Here is a 26,438-nt window from a genome sequence, read left to right as displayed (position 1 = left end):
ATGCACTTGCATCCTCTTCCTGGCAAGTTATATACTCAGTGAGCACTTTATTAGGTATTTATTTATATATATTTAGACTTATTTTTCTGACTTATTAAGTATTCTGCTGCTGGAGCCTATCCACTTAGAGGTTTGACATGTTATGTGTTCAGAGATGCTCTTCTGCATACCACTGTTGTAATGTGTGGTTATTTGCATTACTGTCACCTTCCTGTCAGCTTTGACCAGTCTGGCCCTTCTCCTCTGACCTCTCTCATTAACAAGGCGTTTCTGCCCACAGAACTGCTGCTCACTGGATGTTTTTAGTTTTTTGCACCATTCTCTGCAAACTCTAGAGACTGTTGTGCTTGAAAATGCCAGGGGATCAGCAGTTTCTGAGATACTCAAACCACCCTGTCTGGCACCAACAATCATTAAACACTCAAAGTCACTTAGATTACATTTCTTTTCCATTCGGATGGTGAACATTAACCGATGCTCCTGACTCATATGTGCATGATTTTATGCATTGCACTGCTGCCACATGACTGGCTGATTAGATAATCACATGAATAAACAGGTGCACAGGTGTTTCTAATAAAGTGCTCAATGAGTGTAATTCTTTATTATTGCCCTTAAAGTGCTATGTGGTATGTTTAACTGTTCATGGATTTTTTTGTAACTATTACCAGAATTTTGAAGGTGAATTACCATCTGTATCTTTTCAATTGACAATTCAGGATTTTCCCATGCTGATGGATGACAAAGGGATTTTGCTAACTTTTTGCCTCCTATATTCTGTAGTGAAATGGGAAGTGATGGAATGGCACATTATATTTGAAATTATACTGAAAATGAAGATTTTTTTTTGACAATTTAACTTAGATTTTATCTACATGAAAAAATGTATATAGGGGTGCGATAGCAAATATGCAGGTTTTCAAATCTTTGGCAGTGGTTAATGAAAAATCCTATGACTTACATCAGTAGATTCTACTCCTTCAGATGAACAACTGTGAGGGGAAAATGCCCTTTTTAACATTTCACAGGTGAGCATCGTCTGATGAAACAGATCCCAGTAAAAACATTGATAGCTATACTTGAGTTTAACTTTCGTATTTATTTGCAAAGAAATAACAGAAAGTGAGAAAGCTTACCGGCTTTCTGATTTGAATCAGACATAGTAAGACTCTTATATATCTCCAGAAGAGGGGGGCTTTACCAAAACAAAAAGACATGAAGCTGGCCACTAACATTTATCAGTATTTTGTCTTCTGAATACCCCTTGTTGACCTTGCTGTAAGACCGGAACGTGCTAGCTACCCCCTTCCAGGAGAAGCAGAGACATTAAGGACAAAGGTTGTCTGTCTGCTGGGAGAGAGACAGAGAAAGATTCCTAGTAAGTACTTCATTCAGAAAGTGGTCTAATAGTAATAATAATTAACACTAAAATGTTATTTGTAATCATGTGATTGTCTTTATGTTAACACACATTGTAAATTAAGAATCAATTAAGAATTGTTATCAATTATTGCCATTTTTACTGAAACAGATATAACTTTTGAATGCTTTAGGTAATGGTAATTACCGCTTGCGGGTATATTTATCTGTGTTTTGTTTTTATTATATGCAGCTTTTTTTGTTCATTTCTATCAAGGGTGCCAATAAGTCAGGAGCAGACTGTAGGTAGATACCAGAAATTGGGACTCGAGTCGCACATACACTCCAGACTCGCCTCGGACTCGTCAAAAAATGACTTGAGACTTGATTTGGACTCATCAATAAGGACTCGTGAACAATAAGAGTCTGCCAAATGGCATAGTGAATAATGTCACAGCCAATGATTCTTTTAAAATTATTTATATGAAACATATTCCTTAGTTAAAACATACCCAACGTGGTTTTACGCGCCATACTGTGCACCTTTTAGTTGCAACTATGCTGTATTTCTTGCATAGCTCGCTAAGATTACAGTTCCGCATGTTGTTCTGCCTTTGAGTTTAAATAATTCAGGCTCATCGAGCCAAACAAAATGATTGCAACTAGCAAAATGTGGAGAATTAAAATAAAAGATGTGAGAGCAACCACGCCAATTTCAACAGACATTTGAAAACTCATACGGAAATGTAAGTCAGTTCACCAGCACCGGGGCTGATCCCACCACTGTTCACTCTTGCATTAACGTAACTTGGCAAAACTGTTGTGTTGGTCGAATGACGCGTTTCAGATTCAGTATATTTGTGTCACTGTTTAATCAGCGTAACAGAAGTGCATATTTTCTTATTTTTGGCTTGGCTTGCATTTCAAATGGTTGATCTTGAACAGCTATGCAAGCTAGAGAACCATGAGCGTAAAGTACAGCAATGTTAAAACAAACTTCTTCAGGTTGGTTTGAAAAACGGTGACATTTTCATTGTCACCGTTCACACAAGCAGCTGCCCCATGTAATGGGATTTTGATGTGGAGCCTGATCAAGGGTTGCACTATTTTAAAGACCTTTGAGTATGGTCTTTAAGATCGATATGCAAGCAGGACAGCGAGTGATTTTTAATGTCTTGTTAGGTGACGTTATGTACTAGTTGCGTGGACATTGTTTGGTATTTCAGTGTCATTAACTGTATTTTTGAGAGAGCTTGTTTGCAATTGACTTTAACATTAAAAGCTAGTAGAACCCAAGTTTGGCATGTACTGTAGTTGAATGTGCCTTTGAAATTATTTATAATTTTACTACGCAACAGTGCAATGGCATTCCGGATTTGAGGTTTTCCTACAGCATAATGTAGATGTAGTCCCAAAAATCCCAAAAGAGTATATTAATAAACCAATCCTGCAACGTGATTCAAATTTCAACACTTTCACATTCATTTACAAATGATTATTCTTGAGTTGCACATACAGATTAAGCCTAGTCCTAGACTAAATTTAATTGGAGATTATCCATACAAAACTGCATTTAGTTCAGGATTAAGCTTAATCTGTGTTCATGTAACCAGCCCCTATTCTGTTATTGACCATCATCTTAAATTACCTACCACACCAGACCTGAGGTTTCGGCAAGCCTTTCTCCAGCCATCTTGAGAAAGGCTTTGCCAAAACGTTGGCTCAGGCGTGGTAGTTCATTGATATATGAATAAATAAATTAAATAACCACTATCTTTTTGTGTGCCCCTGATACTACCGCTTCTTCAATTGACACACACTTGATGTAATATACAAAATATGTCTTTTACACTGGTTTCTATATCTTCAATTAGCATAGGAATCGTGATGAATTTCTATAGCCATACTGTTGTTTAGGCTGCACCATTCTGCAGACTTGACTCGGACTCTAGCTCAGAGACTTGAGACTTGATTTGGACTCTAGCTCAGAGACTTGAGACTTGACTCGGACTTGCATTTGATGACTTGTGAACATCTCTGGTAGATACAGTGGTAATATATATAAATATAGTGTACAGCACTTCTTGTGATAAAAATGCACTAAAATATAACCTAAATAACGAAAAAATAATAGCTTTTGACATAAGCTTTTTTTCTCCAACATGCGTAGTGAGCTTTAATAATGATTCAATAGAATCAACCAAAGTCTTACATTTTTTTAATTAAAAATATATTTCCCCAAAAAGGGGAAGCCCTGGCAAAGATGTGTTTATACTTTGTGTAAACACCCCTGGCAAAGATGACAGAGATGAGTCTTTTCCTATAATTTGTGATAAGGTTAGAGAACACATTTGGAGGGATTTTTGACCATACCAATCCTTCATGCAGAACTTTTCAGAATCATTGAAATCTTTGGGATACCCCCTCTTCAGTTCAGACTACATGTTATTTCAAGGGATTTAAGTCTGGAGACTGAGATGGCCATTGCAGTACATGGCTGTTGTTTTTGCTAAACCATTTCTGTGTGGATTTGGATGTATGCTTGGAGTCATTGTCCTGCTGGACAATCTACCTACGACCAAGACTCTTCCTTGCAGAGGCTAACAGATTTCCAAGTACTTTGTTGGTATGTTGGTGCCATTTCATGTTTTTTTTAGACTTGGTGACCTCAAGAATAAGTCATAAAACCTGGAATAAAATGTCACAAAGCATTTGAAAAAAGGGGTGAACAAGTGGTGTACATAATAATGTGCACAGGGTCTGAAAGGTTTAAGTATTCTTCCCCATTATATTATTGAGCAAAATTGTGCATTCAACTTTCTTAAGACCAATATAAATATATTAAAGATTCCCCTATGTTGAATTCAAATCCACCTGTGTTCACTTGCTCAACTACCAAGTAAATACATCATATTTTGTGAGGTCTCACTACTGCCCTGAAGACCAACAAATTGCCTATGGATCTTGACAAGCGGAAATTGAGTTGTATAGAGGCAAAAAGCTGGAGAAAGTTATAAAAAGGGTTTCAAAGCTTTGGATCTTCCTCGGAGCACCATCAAGTCCATTTGAACAAAATGGAAAAAATATGGTGCATCCAGGATCAGGCTGACCTGCCAAACTGGGCAACCAGATGAGGAGGGCAATTGAGAAGTGACCAAAAGGCCAGCTACAGCTGAAACCTGTCCAGAGATCAAAAATCTATCTTCAGCACTTCATAGTTGACCTCTTTCTGAGAAAGGCCAACATTAAGTCATACCTGGAGCATGCCAGAAGCCGTGTGACCTAGTATGGGGACTGCCCTGCATGTGTTTGCTGGTGTATTGTCAGGGCTGACTGATATACAAAACTCTTGCCACACTCAGAGCAGTAGTAGGGGTGTTTCCCTGTGTGTGTTGGCAGGTGTTTTGTCAGGTCTGATTGATAAATGAAACTCTTTCGACACACTGGGCAACCGAATGGGCGCTCCCCTGTATGTGTTCGTTGGTGTTTCGTCAGATTGGATGCACATCGGAAACTCTTCCCACACTGGGAGCATGAGAATGGGCGCTCCCCTGTGTGAATACGTTCATGTATTGCTAGGAGTGATGCAAACATATAACTCTTCTCACACCGAGAGCATGGGAATGGGCGCTCCCCTGCATGAGCTCTCTGGTGTGTTGTCAGCTGAGACAAGTTTATGAATGTTTTCCCACAAAACGGGCAGTGGTATGGGCGTTCACCTGCATGTGCACGCTGATGTTTTTTCAAAACTGAGGCAGATATGAAGCTATTTCCACACTGGGAGCAGGGGTATGGGCGTTCACCCGTATGAATACGCTTATGAGTTTTTAAAACTGATCCTGATGTGAAGCTCTTCCCACAGTAGGAGCAAGTGTATGGCCGCTCCCCTGTATGAATTCTCTCATGTTTTTTTAAATCTGATGCACATCTGAAACTCTTCCCACACTGGGAGCAGGGGTAGGGGCGCTCCCCTGTATGAATTCGCTCATGTTTTTTCAGATCTGACGCAGAAGTGAAACTCTTCCCACACTGAGAGCAGGGGTATGGACACTCCCCTGTATGTATTCGCTGGTGTTTTGTCAGTTCTGATTGGTACATAAAGCTCTTCCCACATTGTGAGCATTTGTGTGGACGTTTCCCTGTATGAAATCGCTCATGTCTTGTCAGTTTTGATGTAGATACAAAACTCTTCCCACACTGTGCACAGTGGTATGGACGCTCTTCCAAATGAGTTTGTTGATGGTTTCTTAAATGACTTGTCTGACCAAAACGCTTTCCACACTGGAAGCACTGGAAGGGGCGCTCCCCTGTGTGAATTCGCTGGTGTGTTATCAGTTTTGATGCACACCCAAAACTTTTCCCACAGTGGGAGCATATGTGAGCCCCTGTCGTGACTGTGTGGGATGGTTTTGGAGTGGGGGTTGTCTGAGGGGCTGCAGGGTGCTGATATGTTCTGCTGCTGAGAAGCAGTGTGTCCTCTGCTCTGATTCCTCTTGAGCTTAGAATCCTGCTGTGCTCCTCTGGGTGAACTTTCTCCAAGTGCCGGTGCAGGGTAGCTTCTTCCACATGAACAAATGGGCACTGCGAGCAGGCAAAGACCTGAGATGGCACCTCATCAGTTAGCCCTGAAGAGACAGTAGAAGATACAACATATTAAATGAGAACAATAAAGAGACATAAAAAGGTCATCAATAAATACACACAATACAAGTGTCACTTTAGTACAGATGCCAGACAAAACCAAAAGGAACAAAAGTCCAAATATTTGTATAATAGTGTTAATGCAATTCATAAAGCAAGTTTCGTAACTTGAAAAAAATGAATGGAACTAAAAATGAAAAAGTTGAAACTGAACAGGAACTGAAAGTGAAAAGCATTAGCTCTAGCATTACTGCCCCCCTTGAATATGCACAACAAATAGGGGAAAGCCCCCCATTAAGCCCACCAAAATCTAAATGAAGACAATATTCAAATAAACAGTACCAATGTTTTGTCAAAAAGGCAATAATAAATGGGAAGATTGATCTATCTTTAATTACAAGGCAAAAATACATTTAAGTCAGGCGTGTGCTTACTTTTTCCGCCTGCACCCTAAGACCACAATTGTTCCCAATAAGTAATTAAGTAACTTTTCCTTGAAAGTAGATTCTTAATGGTTCCCTCACAATATTCTCTGCATGCCTTTGCAGGGTGACCACCCGGTCCCGCATTTTGCGGGACAGTCCCAAAAATAGAATGTTCGTCCTGCATCCTGCGCTAAGAGAATAATGTCCCACATTTCAAGAGCATGGTAAAAAAAAATGTTAAAAACTTTAAAAAATGTAGTTCCTTTAATGCGTCGCTCGAATTACCCTCTTATATGTAAAAAAGCTGCCATTGGGGAAACGTCATTGGTTAAATAACATGGAGCTTATGCGCAGCCGTGGCATGGTGCCTTGTTTTTATGTGGAGAAGACAGCCGAAAGTAAAGTTTAGCTATCAAAACAAAACAAGAAAATGGAAGAAACAACAGAGACTGGGAGAGGAGATATGCGTGGCTGAGATCTGTTTCAGACGATCCCCACAAGGGCATGTGCAGGATTTGCCACCGGAGCTTCACCATCACCCATGAGAGGGGGACGTTAAGAGGCGATGGTGAGGCCCACAAAAAAATAATAATGTGCAGCATGGATTATCATACAGATCTGGCGATTGTAGATCTAAACTTTTACCCCACCATGTTCCCCATTCAGAGATAGCTAAGAAAATAGCATGCGGATGCCCCAAGAGTGCAGCTATCATTACCAATGTACTTGCACCAGCATCCGTGGAGACATGCTTGAAACACTTAAATATACCAATGGTGGGCGACAAACCAGATTCTCTTCCATTTTTCTCAATTGTGTCAAACCATGGTACTACCAAACTATTCCCACTAGCGATTTTACACCCCAGAGTTTCCCATGCAGAACAAATTGTTGGACTTCGATGATGACCACAAGGAAGACTCCGATACAATATTTAACCAGGGTTTCGAGACTCAAGGAGAGCAGCCTGGCTTTAGAACGGGTCTCTGAATACTCAGCAGATAACGCCAGCTTGAATTATGGCATACATAAATCTGTGTATAAAAAGTTAATTCCCAAGCTTAAAGTGGACATTGAGAGCATAGTCACAAAAATATACAACCACATTTCAGCATCTGCTAAACGTGTCCAAGAACTGAAGGACATTTTTGTGGATGAGGATTTTGTAGATGAAAAGTACTAATGGCTTCACAATTGCTTGCCTACTGTCAAAAGTAGGCAGATCTCATCCTTGGCTCTCAAAAGAGAATTCAGCTTCCAAGAACTTTGCAAGGCAGTAAAGCTCTTAACATGAGCAGCAAACCTTTTGATGATAGATGGTTTTCATAGGGGCCTGGACCGATGAAAGGAACTGCTGCAGCATTGAGCTCATCAAAAGCAAGATACAAATGAAGGCCCTGCTAGATGCTGCCCATTCCAACAAGAGATAAAAGTTCAAGCACTGAATCAGGTAATTTTACAAGCTTGTTTTAAAAGCAACAGTTCAAAATGCAACAAAGTATCCTTACCGGTAATTATGTCTTCCAGCGTAAGATGTGTTTTTTAAGCCTAATAACATAAGATAAACATTCCAAACGGACAATTTATAGCAGATTAATAACAAAATGTGCTATATATACCATTGAATATGAAATCAAGGCATTTCAATAAGAAATTAAATTATAAATAAATTATTCATTTATTTTTTTTCCCTCTCCCACATTGTCCTGCAAAAGAAGTTCTGCTGTCCTGCGACTGAACAATTTTAACCTGGTCACTCTATGCCTCTGCCATATGTTGGAAATCTCTGTAGCTGTATTTTGTATTTATTGCAGCTCTATTTTCATACCAATTTTTTATCCCTGTATGAAAAGAAGGCCTAAACCTAATATTACTCGATACGTAATATCATGAACAGTAACAAAGGGATTTTTCTTCACCATTCAAAGGATTCTTCTGTCATCCACTACACTGGTCTTCCGTGGTCTACCAGGTTGTTTGCCATTGCCATTATTATGTTTTTACTAAATACAGGAAACACATAATATTTATCCTTCATTTAGATCAAGTGAGTTGATAATTATATAGCCCACTGTAAATGAAATGGATAACGTACTATGGAAATTTGTACGATTCAAAAATAATGTTGGGATAAATACATTTACTTTTTAAATATCTTGTTTCAGTTTAGAATCTTCACCTTTCATTTTCACGGTTTTCTTTTTCAGTTTCATGTCTTTCAACCAATGTTTGAAGTGAAATGTTTGCATTTACCGAAAGAGAGGAAATTAAATTGATCAGCCCTAATGCTAACTGCTCTCCATTCAAGGCGAGTCAGCACAGATATGTACAGTTCTGTTCAAGAAAATAGCAGTACAACATCAGTAGCCTGATGAACCACTGTTATTAGTAGTAGTGATATGTCTCCATGGCAAATACTTTACTTGTAGATGTAGTATTGTAATAGAAAAACAACAGACCCAACTGTCATGACATGCACGCTGCTTGTTCAATGAATGAGTAATTGACTCATTCATTACTCATTCATTGAAAGGGGCGTGTTCAAAATAATAGCAGTGTGGAGTTTAATTACAGAATTAATTCATTCTGTGAAAAAACAGGTGTCATTAATTGTCCTTTATTAAGGAAGAAGGGAAGCAAATGTGTCACACATTGTTATAAAATACATTTCCTTCTGAATTGTTAAGTAAATTGGCTGTTCCAAACATTGTTCGGAGGGACAACGTCATTTGATATTGAGGTTCAAATTGAGCTATTTTCAATGGAAGAGCCAGCTAACGCAAACGTATGTGACTAGATCTATCATAATCAGAAGGAAGTAGCGATGGCCAATTTCATATGAATCAATGTTATGTAAAAATTCATGCATTCGTTTTTGCCTGCTCTTATGTGTAGAACAATACCTTGGCTTTCATAATCTGTACCGGAGTTGTGCATTGTTTGGAGGTTAGCCAGTCAGCAGTCACCATGCAGTCACATAATCATATCAGCTGCGTTTGCAGCTACAAGCTAATGTATTTGGTTACATCTAATTTTACTCAAGAAATGTCTTTGCTTTCATGAACTATATCTTACTCTGACTCAAATTCTGTACTGGTATTCTGTTTGGCTACTAAGACCACGCAGCCCACACGTAGCGACCACTGTCTTGGCTTTCATGATTTGTATGTCTCAATGTCAAATTCAGTTGTCATATTTTTAAATGCTTAAAACTTAAGATGACGAGGTAGCAATAGAGTTTCGCATCATTTGGAGGCTAGCCAGCTGGTCACAGTTCACCAGTCTACTGGCTAACAACCACATCAGCTGCGTTCATGGCTAGAAGTTAATGTTATTTTGCTCAAAAATGAATTTGGTTTGTATGTCTTAACCCTTTAACAGGCACACTAAGAAATACATTTGAAAAAAATTATTGGTAAAATTATGTTCCTGGCTGTATGCAATATAAAATCCTGTATCAGTTTATGCAGTAGTTGTTCTATTTGCTTTACACTTTTTACTCATCTCATATGTCTCATCTCATCTCATTATCACATCTCATCATAAGTGTAGAATCCACCAAATAGTGGTAAAGATATGTTCTTTGACACCGCTGCTGTGTTATTACTAAAAAATGGAAAATATGATTGCTTTTTATATACAATTGTTGTCCATATTCTATGAAAAGCTGCAATAAAAATATTCTTAAAAAAACAAATAGAATATAATAGAAAATGCTCAAATGCATCTAATAACAACATCTGTATAAAAATGTAATAAAAATGTAAAGGAGAGTAGTCAATAAAATGTAAATAGAATAGAAGTACAATATAATGAACTGAACTGCTGGACACTACAGTGAAGTCGGAGACATGTTAAGTAAACAGACAGCACGTTTTCACATCACACTTGTGTAAGTTGCATACAGGACCAGAGTGTGACCCTATGAGTGTGACTCTATCAAACACATACATTCACCTCTGGTGATATGCAACAAAGCACTGCTTTTTGTTGTTCAAACAAAGGAACAACTTCCCATCTCCACACTTGGAACACCGCCATCGCGACACTCCATCTTTGCACAAGTTGCATCTCGCTCGCTGAGTGCCAAATGTAGGCAAGTGTCTGATTCCATCGTAGCGGGGGTTTGGGCAACGGACTTGTGGCTTGTGCTTTGCATTTGGGGGCCGGCCTGGCTGGTTCCTTGTTGGTTCCCTTCAACGTAGCTGCCACCAACAGATGGAACGTCTTGAAGGGTATCAGTTTCTCTTTGAGAAGGTTGCGGTCCCTCTTGTAGATGAGCCATGCATTGGCGATGCTCATGTCGGTACCAGCGCCGTGCCTTCATTGGCGTTTTGTAGAGGTGCACAAGCATATCTGAGAGATCGTGCCCCCCATCGCTTGATTGTACGCCAGTACGATGGATGGACACTGCACGTTGACCTTCTGTTGTGCCTCCTTTGTGAATCTTTTCACTGAAGACAGCAGCTCTACCCCACAAGCGTTGCTCAGCAAGGTGACACACTTGTTGTCAAACCACTTCACTGCAATGACTCCCTCTGATGAACGGAAATCGACAACACCACTGCCTTGCTTCACCATCTCCTTGTCGCTCATCAATGTTGCACCACCTGAAAGACATGGACATATAAGATAATTTCTTTGTGTATGTCTCCTAATAACACTAATACAATTCCCATGTATATCTGCATCAGAAGAGAAAATGTATGTGCATGATGTGTGTGTATGCACATGTGTGGCTGTGATTGTATAATGATTAACATATCACTGAAAGTGTATTACCTGTGCGGTTTGCTCTGACAGTACCCACACTTCTCATTCCCAGGTTGGTGTGCAGCATCTTCACCAAGTTGAAGCTGGTAAAGAAGTTGTCATAGAACACCACAGTTGCCTCTTTGTTTGCGACAGTGTTGAGAGATCTTGGCGCCTAGGAGGAGGTCTTCCAAGGTCTTCCTCTTGAATGTTGCAGAATGTTGTGGCCCCTTGGTACATTATGAAGTAGTGGATGATGCAAGAGGAGCTGCCCTGACAGAAGATCTTGAACCCCCACTTATCCGGCTTGTTTTGAATGTACTGCCGGAGTTTGCCAGCTCTGGTTCCCTTGTATGCCACCATCACTTCGTCAAAACTCTGCCTATTGCTGGGGGGGAATCAGGAGGCATTGTTCTCTGAACATGTCAAAAAGAGGGCGGATCTTTTGGTAGCAGTCAGTGCTGCCCTCCGTCTGGAAGTTGTCGCTGAAATGGACAAATCTTCTGAGCACTTTGAAACGCCTCACTGACATGGTATCAGCCACTGGTGGGAAGCGTGACTCAAAGGCCCAGTAATCTTCCAGAGCGGGAAATTGGAAAACACCCATGAACAACAACACTGACAAAAAATCCTCAATTTCAGCAGTTGTGGTGTTGACAGATGCCCCGGTCTGTTGAACTGAATACCGGTTGGTATGCTGAGTTATATGCTCAATCATCTGGTCAGTGAAGAGCCTCTTGAAATATGCAAAGGGCGACTGGACTGAGTCTGGAATGGTAAAGACAGGCTTGGAAAATTGAAAATTGGAATGTCCTTCTTGACCCACTGTCTCTGTTTGGAGGAGGAGGAGAGGGATTTTCAATGCAGTCTGAAGGGACCTCTACAAGCCTGTTCTTGTTCCTCTGTTTCTTTGGCGGTGGCGGTAAATCTTTGTTGCATGGAGTGACATAATCTGCATCATCTCCATCCTCTGGATCACTGAGATCTTTAACCTCAAAATCACATGGATCAGTGGGTACAAGTGCAACAGTTGCAGGCCTGCTGCGTCCATAAAATGTGCGACACTCCATTACGCCTGAAAGATAACAGACAGACATCAAGGTACAACATGGCTATCCAGTGCAACATGGCTATCACAAATACAACATGGCTATCCAGTGTCCCACTTGAACACTTTGAACACCTTGCACCTTGCCTATACAATAGACAATAACAATTGACTCTTTACAAGTGTTTACTTGAATGTACTGCCTAGAAGTAGATAAAGGACAACTGATAGACTGCTAGACTATAGATAGTAAATTGCCAGATTGGGAACCTTATACTTATACTTATAGTTGTGAACCTAGGACCTGAAATGAGGAATTGATTAGAACTGATAAGACACTGCGATAACAAGAATCCCAATGTACCTGCACTGGTTATACAGTACTGTGCAAAAGTCTTAGGCACCTGTATAACATTATATACAGATAACATTCTTTGAAAAAAATGAAAGCTCCTAAATAAACATACTACACATTTGACATTACATTTTAGTAATTTGGCAGAATAGTTAAAAACTGAATCAAATCAATATTTTTTGTGACCACCCTTCGGCGTTAAAACTGCATCAACTGCATCAGCCAACGCTGATCTGCAGTTCTATAAGACAATCAGCAGGGAGGTTGTTCCAAGCATGTTGGAGAACAGTTGCCACAGTTCTTCTGCAGACTTTGGTTGGCTCCTTGCTTCTGATCTCAGACAGCATTGATCAAGTTTTTATGTAATAAGTAGTCAATTGCTTACAGTAATATGTTACTTTTAAAAATTAAATACACAAACGTCTCTGTAAAATTAAATCTTTTGGAAAATGAATATTTGGAAATCATACATATAATAAAGTCTAGGGTGCCTAATACTTCTGCACAGTACTGTATATGGCAAAATAAACTTTCTATTCTATCTCTAAGTCCCATCAATTACAATCCTAGAAAGAAAAGAAGAGATTTAAATGAAGTTTACCATGCTAAATAAAACATGGACAAATACGTCTGTTCAATTAAAGCCTCATATACTCGTTACATTTGCTAGAGTAAAATTGTTCCTAGTTAGCGACCCATCTAGCTAGCTAGCTAGCTATTCAATGCATAGTGTTATTCAATAAGGCTCAGCAACGAGAAATAATGAGTACTACTAGCTCATATCTTATTACGTAAAGAGTAAAAGGTAAAACACATAATGTTACAATTCAGTCTATCAAGGAAATTGGCGATTACATTATAATCGCACGCAGTGTTTATGCTGAGCTAGCTAGCCAGGCTCAGTTTACCCTTATTGGGCAACTCAACCAAGCAGTCACACACTTTTTCCGGGGTAACATAGCGATACATTTTATTGTCAGGTTTCTGCCTTTCAACAAAAATATAATCGTTAAGGGGTCTAGAACATGAAATCTGATTAAAAAAAATTCTTACCTCAACTTTCCCCGTCACTTCGATTGATCTTTGAAGAGCCGCTTAGCGCCAATATACTTCCAGTTTTTTTTCTCAGCTTTCAGACAATGATATATGTAGAACAGTGCCACTAAGTGGATATAATCGGCATTACACACTCCATTCAATGAGTGGAACAAGGACTAACAACCAAAGATGGGTTTTGCCAAGTATTTTTACAGCAATTTAATCACGAAAAAAGGTAAACCGTGCGGTTACAATGCTTGTTAATGTCAAAAGTAAAAATATAGTTTTAATGGGTTTATACATAAGATGACATGGTATAGCCTCGGAGTTTCGTTGTGGGGCGGCCTGTGGTGTAGCGGTTAAGGCAAATGACTGGGACACGCAAGGTTGGTGGTTCTAATCCCGGTGTAGCCACAATAAATTCCGCACAGCCGTTGGGCCCTTGAGCAAAGCCCTTAACCCTGCATTGCTCCAGGGGAGGATTGTCTCCTGCTTAGTCTAATCAACTGTACGTCGCTCTGGATAAGAGCGTGTGCCAATAATGTAATGTACTGTAATGGTAGTCTCCCAGCCTCGTGTAACTACCATCTTGCGACAAAACTTTGAAGCTGTTTTTTCTCAAAAACATGGTATGGTGGCACACAACTCCCATGATATCTGGAGTAGAGAGATAACTTTGGTATTGTTAGAAAGCTCACATTCGTTCTAAGAACATTTCCAGACCAGCTTGTAAGTGGTGAATAAAACACCAGGGAGGTACACTCACTGAGCACTCTATTAAGATCACTGTACTAATACTGGGTAGTGCCTCTCTTTGCTATTAAAAATGATTTGTGGCATGGATGTTCAAAAAAAAAAAGTTCCTTTGGTATTCTGCTTCATGTTGACATGATTGCATCACGCAATTTCTGCAGATTTGTCAGCTGCACATTCATGCTGTGAATCTCCCCTTCTACCACATCCCAAAGGTATTTGGTATTGTGATGTTTCTTAAGACACATGATCTATAGGCCAGCCTGGGCACTGTAAAACCGAGTAGCCTAGACTAGCCTACGTCAATAAAGTAGGTGATGAAGAGAAGAGTGAATACGAGAGCAAGAGAGCCTACAGCGAACATCGGACTGTCCATTTGTCATACATGCCCCGTATCAGCTCCAAAAAAAGATAACGGAGTCGCCTGCAGAGTGCAGGCTTCAGACAAGGCCTCTTGCAGGTTATTTTTCGTAAATGGTCTGGAGTAGACAGTGCTAATATTCCTGTATGCAGCTCAGTGTGTCAGTAGAGGGTAGCCAGCTCTCTTTGCAACTTCTTGTTGTTAAGGGCTGTGGACCATAGCTTGATAGCACAGCCATATTGGGCCAATGACAGTGAGCAGTCCACCAGCTGTGCGGCAATAAGATGGTCACTTTTGGAGAGCCAGTCCTCTACTTGAGCAATCATGGTGATCAAAGGAGTTAAACTAGGAGCAGCCGTTTTAACTTCAGTCCATATGCCAGTTTTGAAGGGTTCTGTGTTTAACTCAGTGAACTTATCCAGCTACCGTTAGTTCAGTATTCATGCTTCTCACAGCCTACCTACTGAATTCTAACACACATTCTATGAGCCCCACTGCAAGTTATCTAATATTATGGCCATAATACCAAAGTACTTATTCTAAATGGCTACATACCCAAAATACAGTGCTCAAAAAAATTAAGGGACCACTTAAGGGACACAAGGCCTGTGCGACCCTCCAAGGATATGCCTCCCCAGACCATCACTGACCCACCGCCAAACCGGTCATGCTGGAAGTTACAAGCAGCATAACGTTCACCACGGCTTCTCCAGACTCTTTCACGCCTGTCACATGTGCTCAGCATGAACCTGCTCTCATCTGTGAAGAGAACAGGGCGCTAATGGTGGACCTGCCAATTCTGGTGGTCTCTCGCGAATCCCAATAGAGCTGCATGGTGCTGGGCTGTGAGCACAGGTCCCACTAGAGCACGTCGGGCCCTCATGCCACCCTCATAGTTTGGTCAGAAACATGCACACCAGTAGCCTGCTGGAGGTCATTTTGTAGGGCTCTGGCAGTGCTCCTCCTGTTCCTTCTTGCACAAAGGAGCGGATACCGGTCCAGCTGCTGTGTTGTGTCCCTTCTACAGCCTTGTCCAGCTCTCCTTGTGTAATGGCCGGTGTCCTGGCATTTCCTCCATGCTCTTAACAGACACAGCAAACCTCCTTGCAAGCGCATGTATGGATGTGCCATCCTGGAGGAGCTGGACTACCTGTGCAACCTGATTGGGTTGCAGGTAAGGCCTCATGTTACCAGTAGTGACAAGGACACTAGGAGAATACAAAACTACAGAAGAATCAGTCAGGAAGGATTAGGAGAGAGCAATTGTCTGTGGCCACCACATGCAAAACCATTACCTTTTTGGGGGTTGTCTTGCTTTTGCATCTCCATTGCACCCGTTGTCACTTTCATTTGCACCAAAGCAGGTGACATTGATTCACAATCACTTCTGCTTCCTAAATGATATCCCTGAAATTTAACTGACTTGGTGCTACACTGTGATAATTAAGTGTTCCCTTAATTTTTTGGAGCAGTGTATATTAATACTGGTTTTGTGTGACACAACAGTGTTTCCCACATCGACTTGTGGGTGGCCGCACAGGTATATTAATGGCCGCCAAAGTATATTTGGCGATCCATTTTAGCATTTACTCAGCAGATATGAGAATTCAAAAGTATTTTCAAAGAATATGGCATTAAGAAGAGAGACGCACTGCACCACAGGTAACTTAGCCAACGTTAGCATTGAAATGTCAATAAATAAATGCATAAGCCTCAATAATTACGTGTCCGTTAATTTGATGTGAAATTACTACTGAGGTTTTGAATGTTTTTAATATGGCCGCCAAATAGCATTGATTTCAAAATGTTTAAGCATTTTCCTGTTGTTATTTCCTCATTGTATCAGATTTCAAAATTGTCACAATCGACTGTTTTGGGCAAAATAAGTTCAATTGGGAAGTAAGTTTATATGTTCATGCCCAGGTTGTCATAACTGTGGAATTGCCTTATACAGATGGCTATTTGTAAAGTCAAGCATTTTGTGCATACACTTAAATAGATTAAACAACTGACCTTTGGTCAGATAAAAGGAATATTGTATAAAAGACAGTTATAATGATATTTACAATCATATTTACCTTTGTTATGATTCCGGGGGGTTGTGACAAAGGGTTGAATTGAAGTTTCTGCAGATGAATGGATGAGTTTGTTCTTCATTCCTCTCTCCGCTAGAGTAGTGTCCTCAGTTTCAACTCCCTCACTCTCTTCATCACTCTCATTTTCTTTTTTCACATAGACTTGTAGCACTTCATCTTTCACACCAACTTCAGTCTTTATTTCTGCACTCCCAATTTCCCAACATTTTTCACTTTCCTCATCCTGCTTCTCTTCTTCCTTGATTTTGGAAAGCAGGAGTTTCTCCTCTCTACTCATACCATACCCAGTCTTCCTCACTAATCTTTCCCCTATGTCTTCACATGATGTCTGCCCGACCTCTGCGTAATCCATGCTCTCCATCACCTTTGCCTTAAGACACGGGGCTTAAAACCTCTGAAGAACGCAGAACAGATTTGGTCTGGCTGTGGGGTGGGATCCACTGCTCTTCTAAAGTGTAGAACAGACAGGAAAGGATATGGTCATCCATCAAGGAAAGGGTGGTGGGGGAAGAAGAGAGGTAATTTACGTATACAGTGTAGTCCATAAGTATTTGGTTTATGGACACTGGATTTGAGATTAAATAATAAATATGAGGTTCAGACTGACTGCTTTAATTATAGGCCATTTATATCCAGCCAATGAACCATAAACATTCCCTACTTCATGCTGCAGCCTAAAATTGTACAATTTAAGGATGGAAGACAACATTTTTGAATGCTGTGAGAAATTATCCTACTTAAATGCAAGTGCAAAAGGTATGTAATATTACCTGGCAGTTTTATGTTTAACCCTGAAGCGACCAACTAGCATTATATCCATTATATATTATGTCCCCAGACATATACTTTTATTTATATAGTAATGGTAATACATTCATTCATTCATTCATTATCCTAACCTGCTTATCCTGAACAGGGTCGCAGGGGTGCTGGAGCCTATCCCAGCATACATTGGGCGAAAGGCAGGAATACACCCTGGAGAGGTCGCCAGTCCATCGCAGGGCACACACACCATTCACTCACACACTCATACCTACGGGCAATTTAGACTCTCTAATCAGCCTAACCTGCATGTCTTTGGACTGTGGGAGGAAACCGGAGTACCCGGAGGAAACCCACGCAAACACGGGGAGAACATGCAAACTCCACACAGAGAGGCCCCGGCCGACAGGGATTCGAACCCAGGACCTCCTTGCTGTGAGGCAGCAGTGCTACCCACTGCACCATCCGTGCCGCCTTAATGGTAATAGTCCTTTCCAAAAGTATTGGAAAAGCAAGGCCAATTCTTTGGTTTTTCCATACACTGAAAACATTTGGGGTTGAGATGAAAAGATGAACACGAGAGACGAGTTCAGAATTTCAGCTTTTATTTCCTGGTATTCACACCTAGATGTGTTAAACAACTTAGAACATAGCACCTTTGGTATGAGACCACCCAATTTGTAGGTGAGCAAAAGTACTGGAACAGAGAATATTTAAGTAAATGAAAGTAAATAACACTTAATATTTGGTAGCATATCTCTGGCTTGTAAATAACTGAAACCAAATTACATCACCAAACTGTTGCATGTCCAGGTCTGGTGACTGACTTGGCCAGAGAGAATGTTTTTGTAGACTTCTGAATTCATTGACTGATGTTTTAGGGTTTTTCTTCACAGCTCTCACAATGTTTCTGTCTCAACTGCTGTTGTTTTACTTGGTTGGCCTGTTTGATGTCTGTTGCTCAGTTGTCCAGCGGTTTCTTTATTTTTCAAGTTGTTGCACAAGCTATCCCCAATGCTTGTGCAATGGCTCTGATGAATTTCCCTTCTTTTCTAAGCTTCTAATTTTCTTGCTTTTCTCCCAAAGACAGCTCTCTGGTCTTCACGTTGGTTTATCTTTTCTAACACAAATGCTGTCTTCACAGGCAAAACCCAAGGCTGAAACCAAGAGTAAACAAGAAACACCTGCCAATCACATGTTCCAATACTTTTGCTCAACTAAAAATCAGGTGCTCTGATAGAACATGTCACCTTTTGTAAGTTGTTTAACAAATCTAGATTAAAAATACTAGGAAATAAAAGCAAATGAATTCACTTTGCTGTTCCAATAATTTTGGAGGGGACTGTAGCTTTCTATAGGCAGCCTGAACATTTGGCTGTTGAAAGTTTTGTCATACCAGAAACGAATTGCGTCATACAGGATAATGTTTACTTTGTATTAGCTACCTCACAATGTCATTCGTTATCTGGAAAGACATATTTATGATTTTATTGCTTTTAGGTACAGTGGGGCAAAAAAGTATTTAGTCAGCCACCAATTGTGCAAGTTCTCCCACTTAAAAAGATGAGAGAGGCCTGTAATTTTCATCATAGGTACACTTCAACTATGAGAGACAGAATGGGGGGAAAGAATCCAGGAAATCACATTGTAGGATTTCTAATGAATTAATTGGTAAATTCCTCGGTAAAATAAGTATTTGGTCACCTACAAACAAGCAAGATTTCTGGCTCTCACAGACCTGTAACTTCTTCTTGAAGAGGCTCCTCTGTCCTCCACTCGTTACCTGTATTAATGGCACCTGTTTGAACTCATTATCAGTATAAAAGACACCTGTCCACAACCTCACAGTCACACTCCAAACTCCACTATGGCCAAGACCAAAGAGCTGTCAAAGGACACCAGAAACAAAATTGTAGACCTGCACCAGGCTGGGAAGCCTGAATCTGCAATAGGTAAGCAGCTTGGTGTGAAGAAATCAACTGTGGGAGCAATTATTAGAAAATGGAAGACATACAAGACCACTGATAATCTCCCTCGATCTGGGGCTCCACGCAAGATCTCACCCCGTGGGGTCAAAATGATCACAAGAACGGTGAGCAAAAATCCCAGAACCACACGGGGGGACCTAGTGAATGACCTGCAGAGAGCTGGGACCAAAGCAACAAAGGCTACCATCAGTAACACACTACGCCGCCAGGGACTCAAATCCTGCAGTGCCAGACGTGTCCCTCTGCTTAAGCCAGTACATGTCCAGGCCCGTCTGAAGTTTGCTAGAGAGCATTTGGATGATCCAGAAGAGGATTGGGAGAATGTCATATGGTCAGATGAAACCAAAATAGAACTTTTTGGTAAAAACTCAACTTGTCGTGTTTGGAGGAGAAAGAATGCTGAGTTGCATCCAAAGAACACCATACCTACTGTGAAGCATGGGGGTGGAAAAATCATGCTTTGGGGCTGTTTTTCTGCAAAGGGACCAGGACGACTGATCCGTGTAAAGGAAAGAATGAATGGGGCCATGTATCATGAGATTTTGAGTGAAAACCTCCTTCCATCAGCAAGGGCATTGAAGATGAAACGTGGCTGGGTCTTTCAGCATGACAATGATCCCAAACACACCGCCCGGGCAACGAAGGAGTGGCTTCGTAAGAAGCATTTCAAGGTCCTGGAGTGGCCTAGCCAGTCTCCAGATCTCAACCCCATAGAAAATCTTTGGAGGGAGTTGAAAGTCCGTGTTGCCCAGCGACAGCCCCAAAACATCACTGCTCTAGAGGAGATCTGCATGGAGGAATGGGCCAAAATACCAGCAACAGTGTGTGAAAACCTTGAGACTTACAGAAAACGTTTGACCTCTGTCATTGGCAACAAAGGGTATATAACAAAGTATTGAGATTAACTTTTGTTATTGACCAAATACTTATTTTCCACCATAATTTGCAAATAAATTCTTTAAAAATCAGACAATGTGATTTTATGGATTTTTTTTCTTTCTCATTTTGTCTCTCATAGTTGAGGTATACCTATGATGAAAATTACAGGCCTCGCATCTTTTTAAGTGGGAGAACTTGCACAATTGGTGGCTGACTAAATACTTTTTTGCCCCACTGTATATAATGTAGATTGTTATTGTGCATTACAATATAACGTATACGTTTTCAAATATTTTTAAAGAAAAGAGAAACCAACACATTCATAGCTTTTTGTAAATATAATTATTATATTATTTAATAATATTTTTTATATCTTGCAAGTACAGTTTCACATTTTAATGTGGCAATCTACAGTGTGTGCACCATAATTTATCAGTGACACATTTTTTAATATTTTGCTTCTGTACTCTAGCAATCTGAGTTTGAACTGGTACAATGACAATGAGGTTGCAAACTGTCTGTTTTAATTTGAGGGTATTCTCATCCATATCAGCTGAACAGTTTCAGATTTATAAACTATTTCTGCAGACTTCAGAATACATTGTTCTACTTCTGTCAGCAGTCACATTATCGATGAAGACTAGTGAGCCCGTTCCACTAGCAGTCATACAGGCCCAAGCCATAACCCCCTCCACCATGTTTCACAGATTAGGTGGTATGATTTGGATCATGGGCATTTCCTTGGATCATGGGCATTAAGTGTCTTTATTAAGCATATGCAGTGTGAGAGTTAAAGGGAAACTTTGCATTATTTTAGCCCAAATTTCACTTTTACTATTCCACTGAAGCAAGAAGGCTACTACAGTTTGCAAGATGGGATAATATTAAACTCAGTCAGTATGGCAAAATTAATTGGTCTAAAGCGTCACCGTATTGTAGAAAAGGGACTCAAAAATGCACATTGCTTGACGATTTACTTCCTAATCTAATTTTATCATAACACATGTGTACTCAGATATATAAAAATATCTTCATGTGTAGCTCTTTGTAAGGGGGTTTGTTATCCATTATGATTTCAAACGCTCCTCACTGCAATGGCATGATTTTCAGCGGGTGATTGACCAGTGTTCTTTTATTGGTTTTTATCCATGTAGTGACAGCATATACCCTTTTTTTATATATATAAAAAAGGTATAATCGTAACAGGTAACCGACTGCAGGTACTTCTTTATTCAGGTTAAAGAAGGAACCAAACATTAAATTAAAAATAGAAATGGGATACTATATCAATACTTAAAACTTATAAAGCAAAAAAGACTGGATCCTTGTGAATAATTATTGTGATTATTGTGTTTCGTTTTTTTACATAAATATATAATATTATGTTATATAATATTATTTTCTTCTCTTCTTTTTCCTTATCATTTTGAATGTTATACTTGATGTACATTTAAAAAAAAACTCTTCAAAGCAATAAGAGTGAGCATGACGTGTCTGCAGCTCAATGTGTATGTTCTTATTTTTTCATGCATGGTAGGTTTGATAGATGCAGTGACAGCATATAGCTAGCTTTAAAAAAATACATAGATACAAATTCATTAAAATGATATCAATATCAATATCGCTGCTGTGTATATCTACATTGGTGGGTCAGGCCCTATGACAGTGCATGTCGAAAGTGCTGCGACCAAAACGGTAGTGATTGAAACAGGCACATCCGTCCAGAATTCAACAGGTCGGGACTCTTCACGGTAAGATTTAATGAGAAAGGAATACACCGACATTAGGCTATACCTTTTTTCTGACTTAACCAGACGATTTCATTTTCATTTTTGTGCATTCGCTGGCTCGATTTCCATGTTAGCATAACATGTTAGCATAAAGACTTGAAGCCTATGGGAGTCAGTAGCCTACCTCCTTCAAAGTGAAGAAATACACCTAACAGCAATGTCAAAGCTGTGTTATTTACACAAGGTATCATGTGTATTTTAAATACACGAGCGGGAAAAGAATTGTAAAAACGAGTGACGTTGTTTTCAGAGAGGTTAGACAGTTGGAACCGCTGAACACACATGTATCCTTCCATCTTCCGCTGGTTGAGCAGTATTTAGCATGTTTAGATATTTCTACAGGCATAGACCAACTGCACGTATAGCATTACTCAACAATATATAAATAAATAATAATAATTATTATTATTATTAGTGTTGGTGTAGTTGTTTGCTCATGCATGACTATGATAATACTGTAATGCATTATATAGTGATAAATAAAGGCCTGGGATGTTTTTCCTATTTATTTTTGGGAGATGGAAAAATGTTTCAAAAACTCCAGGATTGGTTCAGTATAACACAGTGTCTTCGTGCGCTTTCCTCTTCGCAACAAATCCCATTCTAGTGCAGCTAAGACATTCAGCATAGGTTGGCAAGCCCCACATTTACACCACCAGTCCTCACCAGATCTCTCTCCCCTCTGCCCCTTGCGCTTCCACCGGCTCAGAGACTTCGGCCTCCCTTCTTGCCCCCCACATCCAAAAGCAGTAGTTCCTCATCTGTAAACTCAGGCTCAAATAGATAAGGTTCTGGATCATTGTCTGTCCAGAAAAAAATAATCTTCATCCTTTCTGACGAAGTCAACCATGATCAGAATGAAAGTGTTAGCTAGCTAGCTAGTCTCCTGAGTTTTGTTTACAAGTGAGTGAGCACACTGTGCCGGATCTAGCTCTACCTTCAAAAGGTGCGCAGATAATCGTGCTCAACCAGTGGAAGACGGAAGAGGATACATGGGCAATTCCAGCATTATGGATGTGATATTTGGACACAAAATGCCTCTTCTTACATGATAAAAGAAAGTTAATACATATCATAGTATTCACTTGGCAGCGTGGAAGGGTAAAATAATAATAAGCCAGAGAAAATGTGACAAATAACTTGCGTTATGGATGTGATGCAAAAAGTCATGTATCTTGGGGAGACTATACACTTTCTAAAAACTGTGAATACTGGAAGATTAGACATCCATGTAATGGTGGAGGCTTGGCTAAACATAAAAATAGCAATTTTTAAAATACTTATATCTTCATCTTGATACCAGCGTTATGGATGACACCATTGTGTTATGCATGTGACAAGCACATTGTTTGACAATCTAGCCTACTTCCCAATCATATTTTATCATAACACATTTGTTGTCATCTGAAATGGTTCTGAATATCAGTTTTGATATAAAGAAATCCATCAGCAATGGTTTTGAATGTTTTCAAGATGGCTGCCAAACAGCATTAATTTCAACGCTAATGGGACTAATAAATCAATTTTCTGCATTTTCCTGTTGTTAGCCTACATTTAATCAGATTTCAAAATGGTCACAATCGACTGTTTGGGACATAATAAGTTTAATTGGGAAGTAAGTTTTCATTTCAAATTTTTTCATGCTCAGGTTGAGTTTCCCACGTGTGTTCACTTCTCTGAAAACAACTCTTTTTTTACTATGTTTTTCCTGCACGTGTATTTAAAATACACATGATACCTCGTGTTAAGACAGCTTCGGAGTTGCTGGAAGGTGTATTTCTTCACTTTGAAGGAGGTAGGCAATGACTCCTATAGGCTTCAAGTCTTTATACTAAGCTAAAAAGTCTGAAAAAGGTATATTTTCCAAAATTTTGGTGTGTTCCTTTAAGAAATGTTCGCAACTTGGCCAGTTTATTAACAATTTTTAAAAGTAACCATTAGTTACTTTTTTTTTTTGCGATTAACCATTTTCTTTCTTAGAAAAATACAACGAACAAAAAATAGGCAATGCTCCTTCTCCCTTTAATATGCCCTCTATAATATCACGATGAACGTTTACTATAAATATAAAACTGTCGTCAAGCCAGCCCCCAAAAATGTAAACAGAAAGAAACTATTCCTACCTTGAGCTGAAATGCGCGTATACCACAAGAATCACAATGAAGTGTGCACTTGACAGATGTATAATTTCAAAATAAAATAACTTCAAAAGTGATACTGAGTTAGTTTATTTTGATTGTTGAGACACTTTTCCTGAACATATACAACGAATAAGCACAAAAACCAAAATGTTTTTTTTTTTTTACAAAAACAAGTGTGCATCAAAATCATGAACACAAGTCAACAACTGAAGAGACCAGATGAATAGAAATGATAAGCACTGGTGTGAAAAATGAAAGACAGTATTGTGAATTAATTTATGCATTGGTATGTCTTTGAAATGCAGTAGTTAGCCTACTACAGAATAAAAAAACAACAACAGAAACATTGAGGGGGGTTTTGGAATTTAATTTTTCATTTTTACAAATTGTAGTCAAAGGTAAAATAGGTAATGGGGGGGAGGGGCAATGTTATGTAGATCAAAAATCTTACATGATCAAGAAAAAAAATCTGGAATCCAGATTTATTTTTATGATTTCACTGGTACATTTTCTGTTTACACACAGGAGTTTTTCAATAACTTATTGTTCACCTCTTCTCTCATGACTGCTCTCTACATTAAAGGTACAATAGGTCATTCCGGACTTCTAACGGTCAAGAGAGGAATAGCAGCAACAAACACCTTAAAACCACAACACTGTTTATCCCTCCCCCTTCTCTGAAAACGAGCTGACTTGAAACCCCATTGGCCGTGGCAATTAGAGTACATTTTCAACCACTGAGCTTAAATATTGTACAGTTATACAATGTTTTACTATATAATGTCCGCCGTCAACTGTATATAAAAAAAATATTTAAAAAATCCCCCAAAAAAACCCTTCTCAATGTTTTTTTCTTCTTTCTTTTTAGTTATGCAAAAACACAATCATTTTGGTTTTTGTCCTTATACGTTGTATATTTTCAGGAAAAGTGCCTCAACAAACGATATAAACTCTAACTCAGTACCACTCAAAGTTTTATTTTGCTTCTGTCACGTGCACAAACGTCTCTTCGTGATTCTCGTGGTATACGCGCTTTTCGGCTGAAGGTTGGACTTGTTTCTCTGTTTACATTTTTGGCGGCTGTATGGACGGCATTACAAATAAACGTGAGAACAGGGCAGTGCAATGTTACTGTTAATATTAGCTAGCTGTCCCTTATTGTTCAACGTGAAAGCCAAGCACTGTATATAACGTTAACGTGTCTGGTTAAACTTCGTATTGGCATATTATGTCGTCAAATTTGTTTATAAGCAAACGTATTCAGCGAAGGTTTTGGTGTCCTAACAGATCGCCGGGCGATTTAGAAACCCTACCACGAGTTTGAATTTAATTGTACTTAATGTAAGCTAGCTAGAATTCAGATTTTTGTGGCAACGTTAAAATGTGAAAAGTAAAAGCTTACCTTGATTAAAGTCGGAATTTTATTCATTCCCCTGTCTCGACCGAACGTACGGTATGCTTAACGACTGATGGCCAATAGTGTTGGAATAATCCGCTTCTCATCGTACCAAACGCCCCAATCCACACATAGGCCCCGTTCCACACAGAAATAAAGTGCTCCCTTCACTTCTTCCCATGGAGTGGGAGTGAGATAGCCGTCCAATGACGTGAATTAGGAACTGGAGAGCTTGGGAAGGTCCAGGCCATTTAACTGTATAATAACGGGAAGGGAAACGTAGTCACGTGGTTCCGTTCAATCCCATTCAATTCGGTTCTTCCCATAGAACTGTACTTTAACTGGAACGGAAACGTGGTCACGTGATTCCATTGAAGCCCATTCTTCTTCCAACACTGAAAGAGAGACCGATGATTACGAGTCCACATTCAGTGTCATAGCATGTTGTTATTTTGATATTATAACTGTCAATATAACTAATAATAATGTTACATGCAGAATGATTGTGTCCATTCATTGTTCATGGTGATGAATAGATGAATACATGAAAAATAAATAAAGCTGGCATATGGCATATGCTGATATGATTCCATCATATTATTTTGTTTACATCGTTATTTTTATACTAATGGCCTACTGTTATTAAAAATGTTC

At 39.5% G+C, this 26,438-nt stretch overlaps 1 protein-coding gene across 5 annotated transcripts; it reads right to left on the bottom strand.

The window, feature by feature from the left end:
• Positions 1-1,079: 1,079 nt before the first annotated feature.
• Positions 1,080-25,987, bottom strand: LOC133126200 (zinc finger protein 345-like). Of its 5 annotated transcripts, none has more exons than XM_061238149.1 (3): positions 25,791-25,987; positions 16,811-17,276; positions 1,080-5,984 (listed from the first exon to the last, which is right to left on the bottom strand). In XM_061238149.1, the coding sequence occupies exons 2-3, from the start codon at positions 17,187-17,189 to the stop codon at positions 4,642-4,644; spliced, it is 1,722 nt and encodes a 573-aa protein (XP_061094133.1). In that variant the 5' UTR covers positions 17,190-17,276; positions 25,791-25,987; the 3' UTR covers positions 1,080-4,641. The 5 variants fall into 5 exon arrangements, 3 of the variants coding, with proteins under 3 accessions (XP_061094133.1, XP_061094135.1, XP_061094134.1); XM_061238151.1 differs by lacking the exon at positions 25,791-25,987 and adding an exon at positions 22,914-22,981; XM_061238150.1 differs by lacking the exon at positions 25,791-25,987 and adding an exon at positions 17,728-17,837.
• Positions 25,988-26,438: the final 451 nt, after the last annotated feature.

The sequence above is a fragment of the Conger conger genome, chromosome 4, assembly GCF_963514075.1.
Source record: "Conger conger chromosome 4, fConCon1.1, whole genome shotgun sequence".
Taxonomy (NCBI): Eukaryota; Metazoa; Chordata; class Actinopteri; order Anguilliformes; family Congridae; genus Conger; species Conger conger.
The sequence above is the reverse complement of the archived record's forward strand: the minus strand, read 5'-3'. Positions and strand labels throughout refer to the sequence as shown.

Bases quoted from the DNA above. Each gene is read 5' to 3' on its own strand.
- LOC133126200 (XM_061238149.1), bottom strand. From the start codon at position 17,189: ATGGAGAGCATGGATTACGCAGAGGTCGGGCAGACATCATGTGAAGAC. The intron at 5,985-16,810 runs GTAAATATGATT...CTGTCTCTTCAG, and splicing joins CCCCCGGAATCATAACAAAG to GGCTAACTGATGAGGTGCCA.